The sequence below is a fragment of the Vulpes lagopus genome, chromosome 1, assembly GCF_018345385.1.
Source record: "Vulpes lagopus strain Blue_001 chromosome 1, ASM1834538v1, whole genome shotgun sequence".
Taxonomy (NCBI): domain Eukaryota; kingdom Metazoa; phylum Chordata; class Mammalia; order Carnivora; family Canidae; genus Vulpes; species Vulpes lagopus.
Window position 1 is genome coordinate 77,143,504 of NC_054824.1, and position 15,702 is coordinate 77,159,205.

A 15,702-nucleotide genomic window follows, 5' to 3' on the forward strand; every position below is an offset into this window, starting at 1 on the left:
TGCCTTCCATGTTAGGTGGGTAAAACACGGGGAGAGATTTAAGGTATGACCTCATCTAGGACTCTCCACCATCTGTAGGCTACCCAAATGTCATACAAAGAAAGGAATTTAGAGGTGAAAACCACAAGCTTTAACGTCAGACACATCTCTGTTGAAATCCCAGCTGTTATAAATTGTGTGATTTTCGCAGTGGTGTGTTAGTAAATGTTTAATCATCAGTGTGTGTGTGTGTGTGTGTGTGTGGTGTGTGTGGTGTGTATACATATATGTGTGTGTGTATATATACACAGATATATTGTAAGCTTTACTGATATAAAGGATATGTAATACATAATTTACAGAGAATAAAAACATACACAATGCTCCTTATTATAAATTCTATAAAGCCAACTGATTCTCAAAGAATGTTTTTGTTTGTGAATGACAAACTTGTATGAAAGCTAGTTGATATATTCACTTATGTTGAAGGGTAATACAAAAGTGAAAAATACCTTAAGGCTTACATCAGAGCATTCCTCTTTCATCAGTGATGTGAGTGACTTCTGTGTTAAGTGGAATAATAGTTTTTGGATATCAGAAGAATATTTCCTCAATTTGGTGTGCTATTATTCACAATGTAAGAGCTACAGACAGGACACATTTTTAAGGTTAGTCTGCACTTCAAAATATGTTTTTCCTCATTTTCTTAAGACTCCAGATAATCAACAAAAACAACAAATCAAGCCCTAGTTTATGGCATTCGATGATTCCCATGGTGTAAAACTTCTACCTTGGTCTTTTTCAAGCCATCAAGTGACATCACAGAATGTGGACTTGGGAAGAGTTCATCAGGAGCATGCAACTGTATAGTATTTTCACCGCAGAATCAAATAGATATAATGTCAAGAACATAAGTAATAGTAAAATGTAGTAAAATAACCAGGAGTGATGAGTTTTGAGTATCTACTGCCTTTGTGTTTAATATATTTACTTTAAATCGATACAATTTTGTTTTAAGTAATGGCTATGTTTAATAGCCCGCTCACAAATTCCCTGAAAATCTGACATTTGGCTCTCCATAGGCTGGTTAGAGCCAGCCCCAACACACCACTAGTTCTTGCGTAAGTCACTTAATCTCTCTGAGCTGCAGTGCTCCTCTCTGTAAAACGGGTTAGTGATGTCACTGACCAATACCAGTAAGTAAATAGCAACAAACAATTATATTTCCATCCATTGGGTAATTATTACATTACTATTGCCCATAGCAAATGCTTCATGTAGGAGTAATTTCCCCCTGCTCTCAGCGCTCAATGATCAGTATTTAGTTTCACCCCTTTTGTCTATGCTCTGGAAATGTGGTCAACACACACACAGGCACACTCCCCCAACAATAAACTACCAAACAGAATGTAAACAGCTCTAGGTTGCTTCTTGTGTGGATGTTAAACAAAGCCACCCAGAGTGGCCAACGTTTCCTTGTGTACACAGGAGCCAGGAAAGCAGCAGAACAGGGGTTACCGCTGTAACTACTCAGCAGGCTCTTGAGTGTTTCAAGAAGAGAGGAGGGGCTCTCTACACAGACCGAGTATGTACTCTCACCCTTCCAACCAACAGCAACCACAGCCGCTCCCTTGGCCTCACCTGCTCGGCCTTCTGGTGGAACACCGCAGACATGGCAAGGATGGTGCTGCGTTCATCCAGAGCAGCTGCGAAGCTCTTCCACTCTTGGTCCAGCTGTGTGGAGATCTGCTTGATTTGCTGCGAGGCATAATGACCGGCCTCAGAGAGGCGAGAAGCCACAGACATGATGCGGTTGATGTTGACATAGGCATTCTGGGAAGCAGAAGAGAGGGAGCACTTATTGGGGCAAGCTGGAACAGCATCCATTGAGCACCTTTGGGGTGGGTGCGTATTTGGAGAAGGAGACTAGTCAAAACAAAAGTCTGAAAGAGGCTAGTATAGGCCACACTAGTGTATCCATTTAGGGCCCAAGCGAAGTCTGTCTGCAACATAAAATTTCAGCTGAAAGGAGGTACAATAACTGAGATCTTTCATCCTGGGGCACCAATATAATTTTTGTGTCAACTATTAATGCACAGGAATGTGGTCACTTTACATGGATGCCCTCAGCACTCCCCACACTTTGGAAACATGATGCTTCCAAGAATCACTCTGGAAACAGAGCCTCAAACTAGGGCAAAAGGCACCTCTCTTGCTCAGGAGAGAGTTAGACCCAGGTCATTATTGCCTCCTACAACAGGGTAGTGGTGTCCATCAAAAAGAGCAAAGGACACGTCTCACATGATAATTATGCATCTTCCTATCACCAAGAGAATTTGCTGAAGCCCCACCCCTCTCCCTACCAGAAGGGCTGGGACACTAGCCATCAGTCAAGATTCAAATAAAGAGAGCATTTGAAGCAACAGGTCTTCTATGCTAATAATATACATCTGAAACTAATGATGTACTGTATATTGGCTAAACGAATTAGAAAAAAAGATCTGTGGGACCCTTTCTTAGCTCTACTAGACTTAGACATATTTCCCTACCTAACCCCAAAAAGGCATCTGTGGGGTATGCCCAAAAAGCATGTGTAGGGCTCTCCTGGCCCTGCTGATTTCTCTCATCCTGTGTTTTGTTTACAGTCATTCCCATCTTTGATAACCAATTAAACATTCATGACCATGTGTGGTTGTTTCCTACCAGGGCAACAAAAAAAACCCTCCAGGAAGGAACAAGGCAAAAGAAAACCCCCACAAACACAAGACAGTAGCGAGCATGATTATTTTTAACTGCTACTTCCTATTAATTGTCTGAGGTGTCAAAACAATCAAGTAATATTGTGGCATCCACCGAGAGCTTTTCTGAATCAGACAATGTCTGCCTGAAGAAGGACTAGGGCAGCAAGTTGCTTGTGCACCTTTGTTCTTTGTTACAGATCTTCTCAAATGACAAGAAATATTCTTCAGCAATGGCATTTTCTCCTAGCTCTATTATTAGCTCAGGAGTAGTTCGTTAATACTGGGTAAATGAAGGTTTTTTTTAAATTTTCCTTCTCCTCTTCCCTCGTGGTCCCTATTCATCTTAGCTGTCCCTGACCTCAAGCACTGCGTCCCAAACCCAAGCCAGGTTGAGAAGGTCTCTCTTCATTTAAAAGGAAATTTAAAAGGTTAAGGGAAGTGCTCAAACACAAATCCACCCCGATGTCTAATGACCTCCATGTGCAATCTCTTTCTTTAGTCTGGCCTAAGACCTTTCTGAACGCTGTACATTTCCTTAATAGAGCTAGAATCTTGTTATTTGAAATAACTATCCTTCAAAGATTCGGCAATCATTATCAGCCTTGTTTTCTGAGTTAGGACACAGATTCTATTTAAAATTAGACTCTATTTTATAGAATTGACAGAAAAACCAACCCTACTTGAAAGAAAAGAGATAAAAGGCATGTACTGATTTTAATAGGTCTGTCTTGTAAGGGAATGACATTTGGATTCCCCCAAATTTCTTGCTTGTGTCACTGTCTTGGTTTGGGTTGCCCCCAAAGCAGACTTGAGACAAGAATTTGGGTCAGATGACTTATTTGAACGAGACTGCAGAAAGCAAGGTGAGGGAGTGAGCAAGTCAAAGCAAAAAGGAAAGAAAATGAATAAACGATGTGTTTATTAATGGGTTAGTGCTATAAGCAATTAGAGGTCGTTCCTTTATGCACCAAATCCAACTGCTCATGGTTGAGGGTCCCTCCTGGAATAACTCCATGGCATTTCCAGTCTGACCTACACACAAGCACAGGCCAAACGCACCTCTCAGGCCAGAGAGATGCAGGAAGCTACCAGTGTGTATGCAAACCACCTGCATTTTAACCGCCAGGGTCTGCTGAGGGGATACAGGTGCAGCATTGACAGCATCCAATGGAGCTATCCTTCCAAACTAGATTCAAATCCTGACACTAACCCCCCGCCCCCCACCCCTGCCGCCACATTTATCCAGATTTATCTAGTGCTATTGGGTTTTCGGGTCCTAGGAAAGATCTTGCGTGCTTTGGCCAGATGGGAAGCAAGCAACACAATAAGAGCAGGGCCCTAACCTGTCCCCAGGGTCCCTCATGGACATCTTATGGATACTTGGCCCCTTGTCATCACTGCCTGTTTACATTCTCTCCCCACAGAGAACATAGGGAGGCATACTTCTGCTCACTTTTAGGAAGAGCTTTCTAGCTATTAGCGATGTCTAACTGTGGCCACCTCTGGAGGCTGTTAACACTTTGTCACTCATTCAAATATTTATGGAGGGTTGGCCAGGCTTTGTGTTGGGGGCTGTGGGAGATCAAAGAGGCATGAGACAGAATTCCTGCCCTTGGGGGCTCACAGCTGAGATAAGAAAAGTCCTCAAATAACTGCAATTTAGAGCAAAATGAAGTAAGTGTTCCTACAGGGGCGGAGACAACTCGCTGTGGGGATGCAGAGGAAGGGAATCAGAACCACTGGCAGGGATGTTGGGAAGGGGCTTCCTGCACGGAAGGGGGTGGTGAGGCTGGCGGTCCTCCAAGGCCCCCTGCAACCCTGAAGCCTGTGATCATAAATGAAAGCTAAAAACAAACAAACAAACAAAAGACCACAGCTTACATTTCACATTCTAGAGACTAGCGCAGTCAATGTCTTTTTGTTTCCTTATCAGTGGGCAGGGAAATGTCTTACTAAAACTAACAAATGATTATGCTTCACAAAAGAAGTAGAGGGAGTATTCCTCACAATAGAGGGATAAATATAATGTTGACTCATGAACTTGCTCATTATTCTTCTCTACAGCCCCCTTTCAAAATAGCAAAACACTGCAGGCAAGTCATGTGGTCCAGGTTCGTCATCCTCACCTTCTTCATCTTCCTTCAGCCTAGAACCTGAGACAAATGGGCAGCTAGATTCTAAATAACAGCCAGAAACCAAATGAAAAGAGGGAAATGGTAGAGAAGGTCTCCCAATGACTTAAAAGAGCAAGAGCTGGGTTAAGAGTCTTATGGATAAATAGGGGTGCTTAGTCATTATGCACAAAGACATGTCATGGCCTTTGGTCAATCCATCCCTGTGGTTCTTCTGTGTCACTGTTTATGCCTCTGTTAAGGAGCATTTGGGAGTCATGTTTGTTCTGAGGATGTAGCCAACAGAAATAGATATTTTCATTCTTTATGGCCTTTCCATTCCCTACCAGGCGCCTCCTCCACTCCCTCCAATCTGGCCCTGCCATTCTTCCCTGCCGGCCTAAAGTGCCCTTCCCTCCGCAGAGCTGTCCATCAGTCAAGGGCATCAAAGTCACTGGGCCAGGAGACAGGAGACAGGAGTTCTGGTCCAGCTCTAACACTCACGTAAGATATCTTGCTTATTTTACCCCTGTGCCTCAGGTTCTTTAACCTGATGCTTATTTTACCCCTGTGCCTCAGGTTCTTTAACCTTAAAATGAGGGTGTTGAATTAAATAATTCCAGACATTTTATTTGAGTAAGCAGGGTTATTTCCAGATTGAATGTAGAAAGAACTTAGGAGTCACAAATCCCCCACATAAATGCAGTGCTATTAACATTATCATTATTCACAGTCTCATGTAGTCCAAGATGTAAACCGGATCTGCTCTGCCAAATGCAATGCACCTGTAGCACAGTGTGTGGCATCAGCCACCTCATCTTACCTGCCACCCCACCAAGGTGTCTCCCTTCCACCATCACTCTGGTCACAACTGGAGAATATAATTAAATTCCAGCAAAAATCTCGCTAACTCAAAAGCCCTCTATATTTATACCCTGCCTCTGCTCTTGTTGCCTAAATTCTGTTTTCCTGTTTCATTCCTGCAGTCATTAATTGGGGATCACAGGATGGATGGCCCTGCTCCCAAGGCTTTGTCTTCTGCGGTGATGAAGCGAAATCAGTGAAGAAAGCGTCACCCTCCTGAAAGAACTCTTTGGCAGAACCTTGATGAAAGTTTTCAGCTGCCAAAAGGTTTTCACTTTGAACTTGGTTCCTGGCTGCCCTCACTGGCTACAAACACAGGCAAAGTTGCTTACAAGATAATGATAACTTTCCGTTTAAAAAACCCAGCTAAATTTTTTTCTCTAAATGAAGGTTCTTATGCAAGACACACTCTGAAAGAGATACTGGTTCTTCTAGAAATAATCATTTGATAGAAGCTATCATTTCGGTAACCCTAAGCTCTGTGCCAGGGGTTGATTGTAAGAGCAGATCTTTGCTGACTGTATTATTTGAACCCCATTCACTTCACTCTTAAAAGTAGGGGGGATTTTACACCTTGGCCATATGTCCCCATGCTAAATCAGAAACTTTCTCCTGTGGGTTACGTGAGATAACATAAAGTATCTAGTCTGTTGTCTGATATGTAACTGGTAACTCGATGAATGACGTTAACTCACCAAATCAAGTGCAAATCACATCAAAGTATTAGTAAAAAAGCGTAACAAAAAGAAAAATCTATCAACTATTCCAGCAGAAGGCAAATATTTCTACAACCCAAAATCCCACAGTATTTCACAAAAAACATTCCACAATGTCCCCTTCTGTTCCCAGGGAGGAGTCCCTTTCCACAGGAACCTGCCACATGTGCCCAGCCCTACAGCAGGCAAAGCTGCTCTAGCTGCTTGTCAGGACACTGCCCTGCACATCATACCCTTTTCCTAGGATTCAAGGGTCTGGGCCCTGAATTGTCCCCAGGTCTTTCTGTCACCCGGAGAGATCAGAGAATTCAGAATCAGCAAGTGACTCACTCTGTGAGCCATGCCCTTTCAACACAATGTCCTTTCATACCTCCAGTTGGAAAACCAGAGGTCTTTGCCTCTTGGGATAGCCTTCTTAGGGCATCTCGACTACTTTGGCATATCCAGGGTACCCAGAAGTGGGAATGTCTTGTCCTCACACAAGGGGCCAGACCCTTTGCCTTATCACTGATAGTCAGAAGCCTCTTCCCCAGGCCAGGCCTAGGGTCCTTCACTTTGTCATCCGGCGGCTTCTCGTGCTCACCTCTAGAGAGGCAGAGGGGAAGCCCTGAAGACTTGTCTCATCTCTGGGAAGAATGAGCTCTGCCAATTGAGAATTGGCTCTCAATTCTATTCCAATTAACGGGCTGCAGTTTTTAAATTATCATCATGAAAAACGGAAGCTGTGATCTCTTAAGATTACCACGGGAGGTGAGGCACAGCTGCCACGTAGGGGCCACTTTCCTAAAAGGGGCTCAGTCCAGACAAGCCGTGGAGACCTTGACTCTCCAAATCCAAAAGTCCAGGGAGGGAAGCCAGGCAAACACCTAGCCAAGGGCCAATATACTCAGCAAAATCACTTGGATCAAACGAAAACTGATGTTAAATCAGAATGCTAAATATAAAACATTTAAATAATATGGCCTCAGCTGAGAATATACATATCACTAACATTATGTGTAGCAGGGAAGCACACTCAAATGTTATTATTACTGAATGCTTATTTTGCACAGATATGCCTGGTGGTAGGATCTTCCCTCTAGGCTCTTTTTGTCATCTTGATTCTTTTATGTATAGAGAAGTGTTTAAAAAATAATTTTGGAATATACATATTTTTAGTAACTGGGGGAAAATGTTCTAAAACTATACAGAGGAAATATACAGTATCTAATCCCCAGCTCTTCCTCTTACCACTGATATTAATACATCAAAGCATCAACTATCTATGGGTGTTGGAACTAAGGGGGAATTTATATTCAACCTTTTACTTTTCTTGAACTCATTCTTTTTATTGAGACACAAAAGTTGTTTCTAGTTTGGGGCTTTCTTCCTCTGCAAATAATGCTAGGGGTTGTAGAGTATTTTTAATTTTAATAGATTTGGTATTTTAAATATTTTATAGTTTTACAAATTATTTTAATACATCTTCAGTGAATCTGGTCAGGTTGCATTCCATGAAAGCTGTAATTACTCAAACTCCTCCACCTCTTTTTACTATAATAAAGCTTTATTATTTTTTTTTAAGTAAGGCACAATTTACTACCAGTGAAATAGATAAGTTTTAAGGAGCAAATTCTGCTTTAATAAGGAAAAGAATGTAAGCACACTTCAAGTTTTTTAGAAGCCAAGTTCACGTAACCATCTCATTTTACAGTCATAAAAAAAAAACAATAAAACCTAGACATCTCTTGCACCCACTTAGAAGGTGTTTAAAAACTTATTAAATCATTTAGGAGGTAGGTTCAAAGGTGCTGGGATTCCTAGTCTGCGTGATCCCTCTGTTTATAGCTATCTTTTTCTCATGCCCTACAGCTTATATTAATTTAAGTTTTTGTTTTGTCACACTGAGAGGGAGCCATAAGGAAAAATACTTGGAGATTTTCCCATACAGCTTTCAGAGGCTCCGTGAGTAGCGTTCAGTATCAGTAAGAAGATAGACCGTGCCAGAGCAATGGAAAAAGCTGAGCCTCACCTCCTCTCTCCAGCTTAATGGTACCATATGTATCGCTTGCATCTTCGCTAGTACCAAACGCACTTTGGGTCTTGCTGCTGTTACAGCATCAGTTTATGATTAATTAGTTTAACATTACCATGTAAACCTGCTGATCCCACCTCGAAACATATGGACACTGGGATAGTAACATCTGGAATAAGAACTGTCCATGCTTGAAACTCTACTACAATAGCTATGAGATGTGATGAGCTCTAAATGAAATCTCCAACTTCTGCCTCCCACAAACCACAGGGTGCCCTCAAGGGGGCCAAATAGGGCAGTTGATTGATGACTATCTGGTCAGGTCTGGCCAGACAGTAGGTCAAACCATGTGGAAGCCATCTGTCACTGTCGGGTGGAGAGAGGAAAGAAGTTGGAGCAGCCCCGGTGCTCAGTAAAGATAACATTGGCCCATGAATCCCTCTGTCCCTCTCGCTTGGCTTGCTGTAGCAATGTTTCCTCCAGCAATTGCTTTACAAACCATTAAGCAGTCATGAAAACAAGTGCCTGGCCATATGTCCAAGGGCCAAGGAAACCCAGGAACAGATTTTAGTAAAAGAGAAATCGGTCTCTCTCTCCTCTCTCAGTTCAGAGTGAAACTTCTTTGGAGAGGTGAGTGTCTTTGTAGGAGACAGTGTTGCAGGATTCCAATATCAGGGAAGAATTACCCATTCTTCCCTAATATTTGGCTGGAATCAGATCTGGGATAACCAGTGGGGAAAGTGTCTGGGAACAATATAGCTCTTCTGGGTTAGAATATAGTAATTTCAGGCCGCCTTTTAAGATTGAAATCAGAGGCTATAAAACTTCATGGAAATATATTCATCAGTTTTTTCTCCCCAATCCCTTTCTTGTGTAGGCCTGGCTATTCAGAGCTCGGTCTGTGCGTTGGCACAGCCTGGGAGCTGGTTAGAAATGCAGAATCTCAAGCTCCTTCCCAACTTTCTGATTAGAATCTGCATTTTAACAAGATTGTCCCAAGTAATATGCATGCACATTAAAGTTTGAGAAGCTCTGTAGATGGGAACTCTGAGAACAAGGAGAACTGTTTCTTCTAGCACTCCTGACCCTGACAATAATACCTGAACATTTGCCAAGCACAACACTGTGCCAAGTGCTGTGCTTAAAATGCACGATCACATCTCATCCTTACAACACCCCTGGCAAAGTACTATCATTATCCCCACCATTTATAGGCGCAGTGGTAAGGCTCTGAGAAATTGAAATAACTTGCCTATGATCACACAACCAGGCAGGAATCACAGAGTGGCAGTTAGCACCTAGTGCTCATACTCTTTCTATAGAGAGGAAAGTAGTTGGGTTGGCCAAGGATGTCCCTAAAGGGAGAGAAGATGATGAAGAGAAATTTCCCCCCAAAGATTCAATCATTCACATCTCAGAGAAATAGGGTTTCTGGGGAGAGAATTCAATAAAAGTTTCTACATCTCTGAAGTCTCCCTATTGGGGCCCTTGACTTGCCCTTGAAAATCCCATAATAACCCAAGTCTAGAATGGGCAGGAGTCTCTTGTTCTCTCCCTCCTTGCAGCAATAATCTTTACCTGAAAACCTAAGGCCAGTCACCCTGAAGAACAGATCCCCAACTCTGCAGAACCTCTGGAAAGTTCAGGATTAAGGCAACTCTTTGCTCCTTTAATTGATGTCTTGCCTTATTGCTGGAGTTTAAATCTGCTGTCTTACTCAACTATACATCCAACAATGTAAGACACTGTGCAAACAGAGAATAAGACAAAATCCCTATATGCACATGGAGCTTACATTTTAGTAGAAAAGTCAGATAAATTGATAAATATTTACTATATATATTTCAGTTCTACATAAAATACAGCTGAGAAGAGTATACTATGAGATGGGACTGGGAAATACTACTGAAAATAGAGAAGTCAGGGCAGGTTGACCCCTGAAGTCAGAGGTGAGAGCTGAGCTTATCTCTGAATGAAGTGAGAGAGTGAATATGTGGCTGTGGGCAGGAAGAAGCTCCAGGTAGAGGGGACAGCAGGGGTAAAGACCACAAGGCAAGAATGTCCTTGGTGGGCTCAAGAAACAGAAAGAAGCCGAGGGTGACTGGAGCAGATAAGTAAGTGGTAGAGGCTGAAATCTGAGAGGTAACTGAGATCTAGACCATGTAGAGCCTTGTAAGCCATGGTAGGGACTTTAGCTTTTATCTTGAGATGGATAGGAAGACATTAAAGCATTTTTGAGTGGAGGAGTGACACAGTATAATGTATCTCACTCTTAGAAGCAACATTCAGGCAGTTGTGTTGAGAATGGACTGGAAGGGAACCAGGTAGGAGCTACAACAGTCCAAGCAGGAGCTGATGGCAGCTTGGGCCAGGGTGGTGGCTGTGGAGGTGGTGACAAGTAAGAAGGTAGATTCTGGAGATGTTTTGAGGGTGGAGCCAAAAGGACTTGCTGATGGAAATCCTGTAGCTCTTGCTCATTTGTGGGCCTCTGGCTATGTCAGGCTCTCTGACCTCTTCTTTTGTAATGTTCCCTTCCCCTATGCCTACCTGGTCCTGACCTCTCAGTTTTCAAACTTGCCTACATGTCCTTGAGCAGTCTCTCTGTCCCTTATCTGGCATTCCTGGCTGGCTACCACCCATGCCCCAGAATGGCATATGCAACATTACTGCTGCTTATTTTTATCAATATTTTATATTTGTGTCAAGCTTTACGGTTTAAGCCCTTCTGTGTACATTATCTCATCTGACGTGCTAGGTTTCATAGGCCATTTCATGCTTTTCATTTGGCTCCAGGAGACCTCAAAGAAGAGGCATGAGTCAGCTTTGGCTGAATTTCAGGCAAATTAACTCCTTGGCAGCTGCAGACTTGTCAGGGAGCAGGCACTGGCTGCATGTGAGTATGTAAGAGTGGGTGGGTAAACTGAGCCATGAGGTTCAAGGGATGCACACCAAGAGGGCCCAGCAAATAACCTGAGGTCAAGGGACATGCTGATGGAAGGCCTTGGAGAGCAGTGGACCGAAGCCAGGAAAGAGGTCCTAGGGCTGTGGGCAGAGAATTAGGAGTGAGGAGGAAGAGGCAAGTCTGGGGCCTGGAGGGGGTGTACAGACAAGAGAGAAGGTAAAATCTGAGTGGTCAGCCAGGCCCTGGGGATCAGCTCAGAGCAGGTTTTCAGAAGGGACCCAGCTGATTGGCTGACTGGTGAGAAGAGCCAGCACCGTGCATCAGGACAAGGCTGAGAAAGTCTCGGCTGGCTGCAGGGAGCCAAGGAGCATCCCTAAGGTTTTTCTGTTGAATTGAAGCCAATCCCTCAAAAAAAAAAAAAAAAAAAAAAAAAAAAAGCTGATTAGAGACCAATGCGCAAAGTCAAATGGGGCACCTAAAAAGGTTGGGGTGGGGAGCTAGGAGCAGGGAGTAAAGACAGATACTCCTTCTCTCTGGAGCCTCGTGATCTTAAAGGGAAATCCTCACTTCCAGTTCCACAGGCTCATTATTTGGTAGCTTTAGAGTTTGACCCCTGGCCATTGTCAGGTGCTTTTTTCTCTTCACCCTGAGCCCATGATTCTCAATCTGGTTCTCAACCTTGTACCTATTTCCTGGGCTCCACCCCAGCACAGTTAAAGCAGAGTCTAGGGCTGTGGGGCCCAGATGGGGTGTTTTTTTTCAAACTTCCCCCAGGCGACTAGAGTGGGCAGCAGGGTGAGGCCTGCTGCCATAGCCACGTGCACCAGTTTCCCCGGGCCCCCTCCAAAGCATCTTCCTCCTTCCTTAGGACATGTTTAATTCTGACAATGGTGCCAAGAGCAAGGATTCATAAATGGATACCGAGCAGATCAGAAAATAAAATCTAATCCTCCTACTGGGTTGGAAGAAAAGCGAAATTCCACCCACAGGGCTGTTTGTGGAAATACAAATGCTGCATCCTGTTCAGCTTGATTCGTAAGAATAGGTCTGGCTGGTGATATGTGCAATATCTTACAAGTATAGGTTTCCTCAGAAGGCCCGCCTTAGGAATCCCAGTGTTGACAGCAAACCTAGGATCACATTCACTCTTGTCAGGGAGGAACACATTTTAGTTGCTTTACCTCTACCTTTAAGATTAGAACCTCAGAAACAAAGATGCTCGAGGTCAAGGTGGACCATGAGAGATCATCCAGTCCCCTAGTTCCTGGAATTTAGTATGCATCATCTGGGGGCCTTATAAGCAGCCTGGCTCCCAGGCCCATTCCTGATGGAAACCATTGCTCTCATTCCCCTGCTTTCCAAGGGTTTTTCAGCTTCTGCTAGCGCCATGACCTATAGGCCTCCCACAGAAGTGACGGCCCCACCTTACCAGTTCTGCATCTTTGTTGCCCAAACTCTGTTCCAGGCTGTTGGCAGATGCTGTGGCATGCTTAATATCCTTATTTATCCAACAAGTATTTATTAGGAACCTATGAGGTGCCACACATAGGTACTGGGGATGCAGGTGTGAATAAAACAGACAAAGGTACCCTCCGCAGCTTATATCCTAGTGGGCAAATTCTCTTTGCATTAGGGACATGAACGTGAAGATGCCTAAACTGCAAGCTCCCTTGAAGACCGCTTTGTGACTTGTGACTCTTGCTGTTCTCAGGGTCTAGCAAAAGTTTGCTGAGTATACCAATGAGTGAATGCCGAGTGGCACACGCCTATCTTCCTCCCTCACCTTGTAACATCACCGGAGTTGGTGTCCACGCTCTGTCATGGTCACTCTCTTTAACCATTAATAAGGTTCTATCCTAAATCTAGTGGGAACCCACTTACAAAACACCCATACTCCAGGTGTCTTTTTCTTCTTTTTAAAAGTTTTATTGAGATGTAATTCACATTTAAGTTCACCCACTTAAACTATGCAATTCCATGGTTTTTGAATATCCTATTAGTATTTAGTACACAGATATGCACAACACCATAGTCAATTTTAGAATATTTTCATCCTCTCAAAAAGAAGGTCTTTAGCTATTGACTCCCCATCTCCCATCCATCCAACCTTAAGCAACAACTAATATACTTCCTTTCTCTATAGGTTAGCCTACTCTAGACTATTCATACAAATGGAATCATATGGCCTTTGGAACCTGGCTTTCACACAGTAAAATGTTTTCAAAGTTTGTCCATGTTACAGCAGGTATCAGCACTTCATTCCTTTTTTATGGGTAAATAATATTCCATTGTATGTATATACCATATTTTGTTTATCCATTCATCAGTTGATGGACAATTTGGGCTATTTCCATCTTTTTGTTATTATGAATAATGTTCCTATACACACTTGTGTGCAATGTATGGACATTCTGTGTGAACATATGTTTTCATTTTTCTTGGGTATATACATAGGAGTTGAATCACTAGGACATATGGTGACTCTATGTTTGACTGTTTGAGGAGCTGCCAGACTGTATTCCAAAGTGGCCACACCATACTAGTATGAGGGTTTGGATTTCTCAAAGTCCTTGCCAATGTTTGTTATAATCTGACTTTTTGATTATAATCATTCTAATGGGTATGAAATATCTTATTGTGGTTTTGATTTGCATTTCTCTGATGACTATCAATGTCAAACATCTTTTCATGTGCTTATTGACCACCTGTATATTTTCTTTGAAGAAATGTCTATATTGATCTTTGTTCATTTTTTGAAGTAAGCTCTATGCCCAGCATGAGGCTTGAACTCATGACCCCCAAGACCAAGAGGCATATGCTCTATTGACTGAGCCAGCTAGGTGCTTCGCTTTTGTTCATTTTTAAATTAGGTTATTTGTCTTTTGTCACTGAGTTGTAAGAATTCCTTATATATTCTGTATACAAGTCCCTTATTAGACAAATGGTCTGCAAATACTTTCTCCATTCTGTGGGTTATCTTTTCACTTTCCTGATTATATTTTTTGAAGCACAAGGTTTTTTCATTTTGATGAAGTCCAATTTATTTGTTTTTAATTTAATGTGAAGAAAGGGTCCAACTTCATTCTTTTGCATGGGGCTATCCAGTTGTCCCAGCACCATTTGTTGAAATGACTATTCTTTCCAAATTGAATGATCTTAGTATCTTTGTCAAAACTCAGCTGACCATAGACATAAGGGGTTAATTAATAGACTCTCAATTCTGTTCCATTGATCAGTATGTCTATCCCATGCTGGGAGTGCACTGTCTTGATTACTGTTGCTTTATGGAAAGTTCCGAAGTCAGGAAATAGGAGTCCTTCCACTTTTTCAAGATTGTTTTGGCTATTCTGGGTCTCATGTAATTCCACGTGAATTTTAGAATCAGCTTCTACAAGCCAGCTGGGACTCTGACAGAAATATGCTGAATCTGTAGATTGATTGCCATCTTAACAAATAAAAAGTCTTTCAATCCACAAGTATGAGATGTTTTTCCCTTTATTTAGCTCTTCAATTTCTTTCAATAATGTTTTTATAATTTTCAGAGTACAAGTAGTATACCTCTTTAATTAAAACTTCCCCAAATATTTTATTCTTCTTAATAGAATGGTTTTCTTAGTTTCATTTTCAGATTGTTCATTGTTAGTATGTAGAAATAAAATTGATTTTTGAATATTGATTGTGCATCTTGCAATCTTGTTGGACTCATTTACTACTTCTAATAGTTTTTAATGGACGGCTTAGGATTTCCCATATGCAAGATCATGTTATCTGAGAATAGAGATAGTTCTACTTCTGCCTTTATCATTTGGATCCTTTCTCTTTTTCCTGAATAATTGCTCTAGCTAGAACTTCCAATATTGAATAGAAAGTGACAAGAGCAAACATCCTTGTCTTGTTCCCAATCTTAGGTGGAACGAATCTAGTCTTTAATCATTAAGTATGATATTAGCTGTGGGTTTTTCATAGATGCCCTTTTACAGGTTGAGAAAGTTCTCTTCTAAATATTCCTATTTAGTTGAATGTTTTTATTATGAAAACGTGTTGGATTTTGTTAAATGTTTTTTTCTATGTCTATTGAGATTATGTGGTTTTTGTTTTTTATTCTACTGATGTTAAACCGACCTCAAAATCCTGGAATAATTCCCAATTGGTCATGGTATGAAATTCTTTCTATGTGTTGCTGTATTTAGTTTCCTGGTAATTTATTGGAAATTTTTGCATTCATACTTATAAACATTATGGGTCTGTACCTTTCTTTTCTTGAGTGATGTTTTTGTCTGATTTTGGTATCTGGGTACTATTAGACTAATAGAATGAGCTGGAAAAGGTACTCTCCTGCTTTGGGGGAAAGTTTCTGAAAAATTGGTATTAATTT

General features: G+C 41.9%; 1 protein-coding gene across 21 annotated transcripts in view; it reads right to left on the reverse strand.

Moving 5' to 3' along the window:
* The window catches only part of KALRN (kalirin RhoGEF kinase), a 661,253-nt gene that overhangs the window by 380,690 nt on the left and 264,861 nt on the right, over positions 1 to 15,702 (reverse strand). For all 21 annotated transcript variants that reach the window (XM_041763076.1, XM_041763066.1, XM_041763054.1 and 18 more), the window contains exon 7: positions 1,621 to 1,812. In XM_041763076.1, coding sequence (XP_041619010.1) covers positions 1,621 to 1,812 — 192 coding nt within the window. The remainder of the gene's footprint in view (positions 1 to 1,620; positions 1,813 to 15,702) is intronic.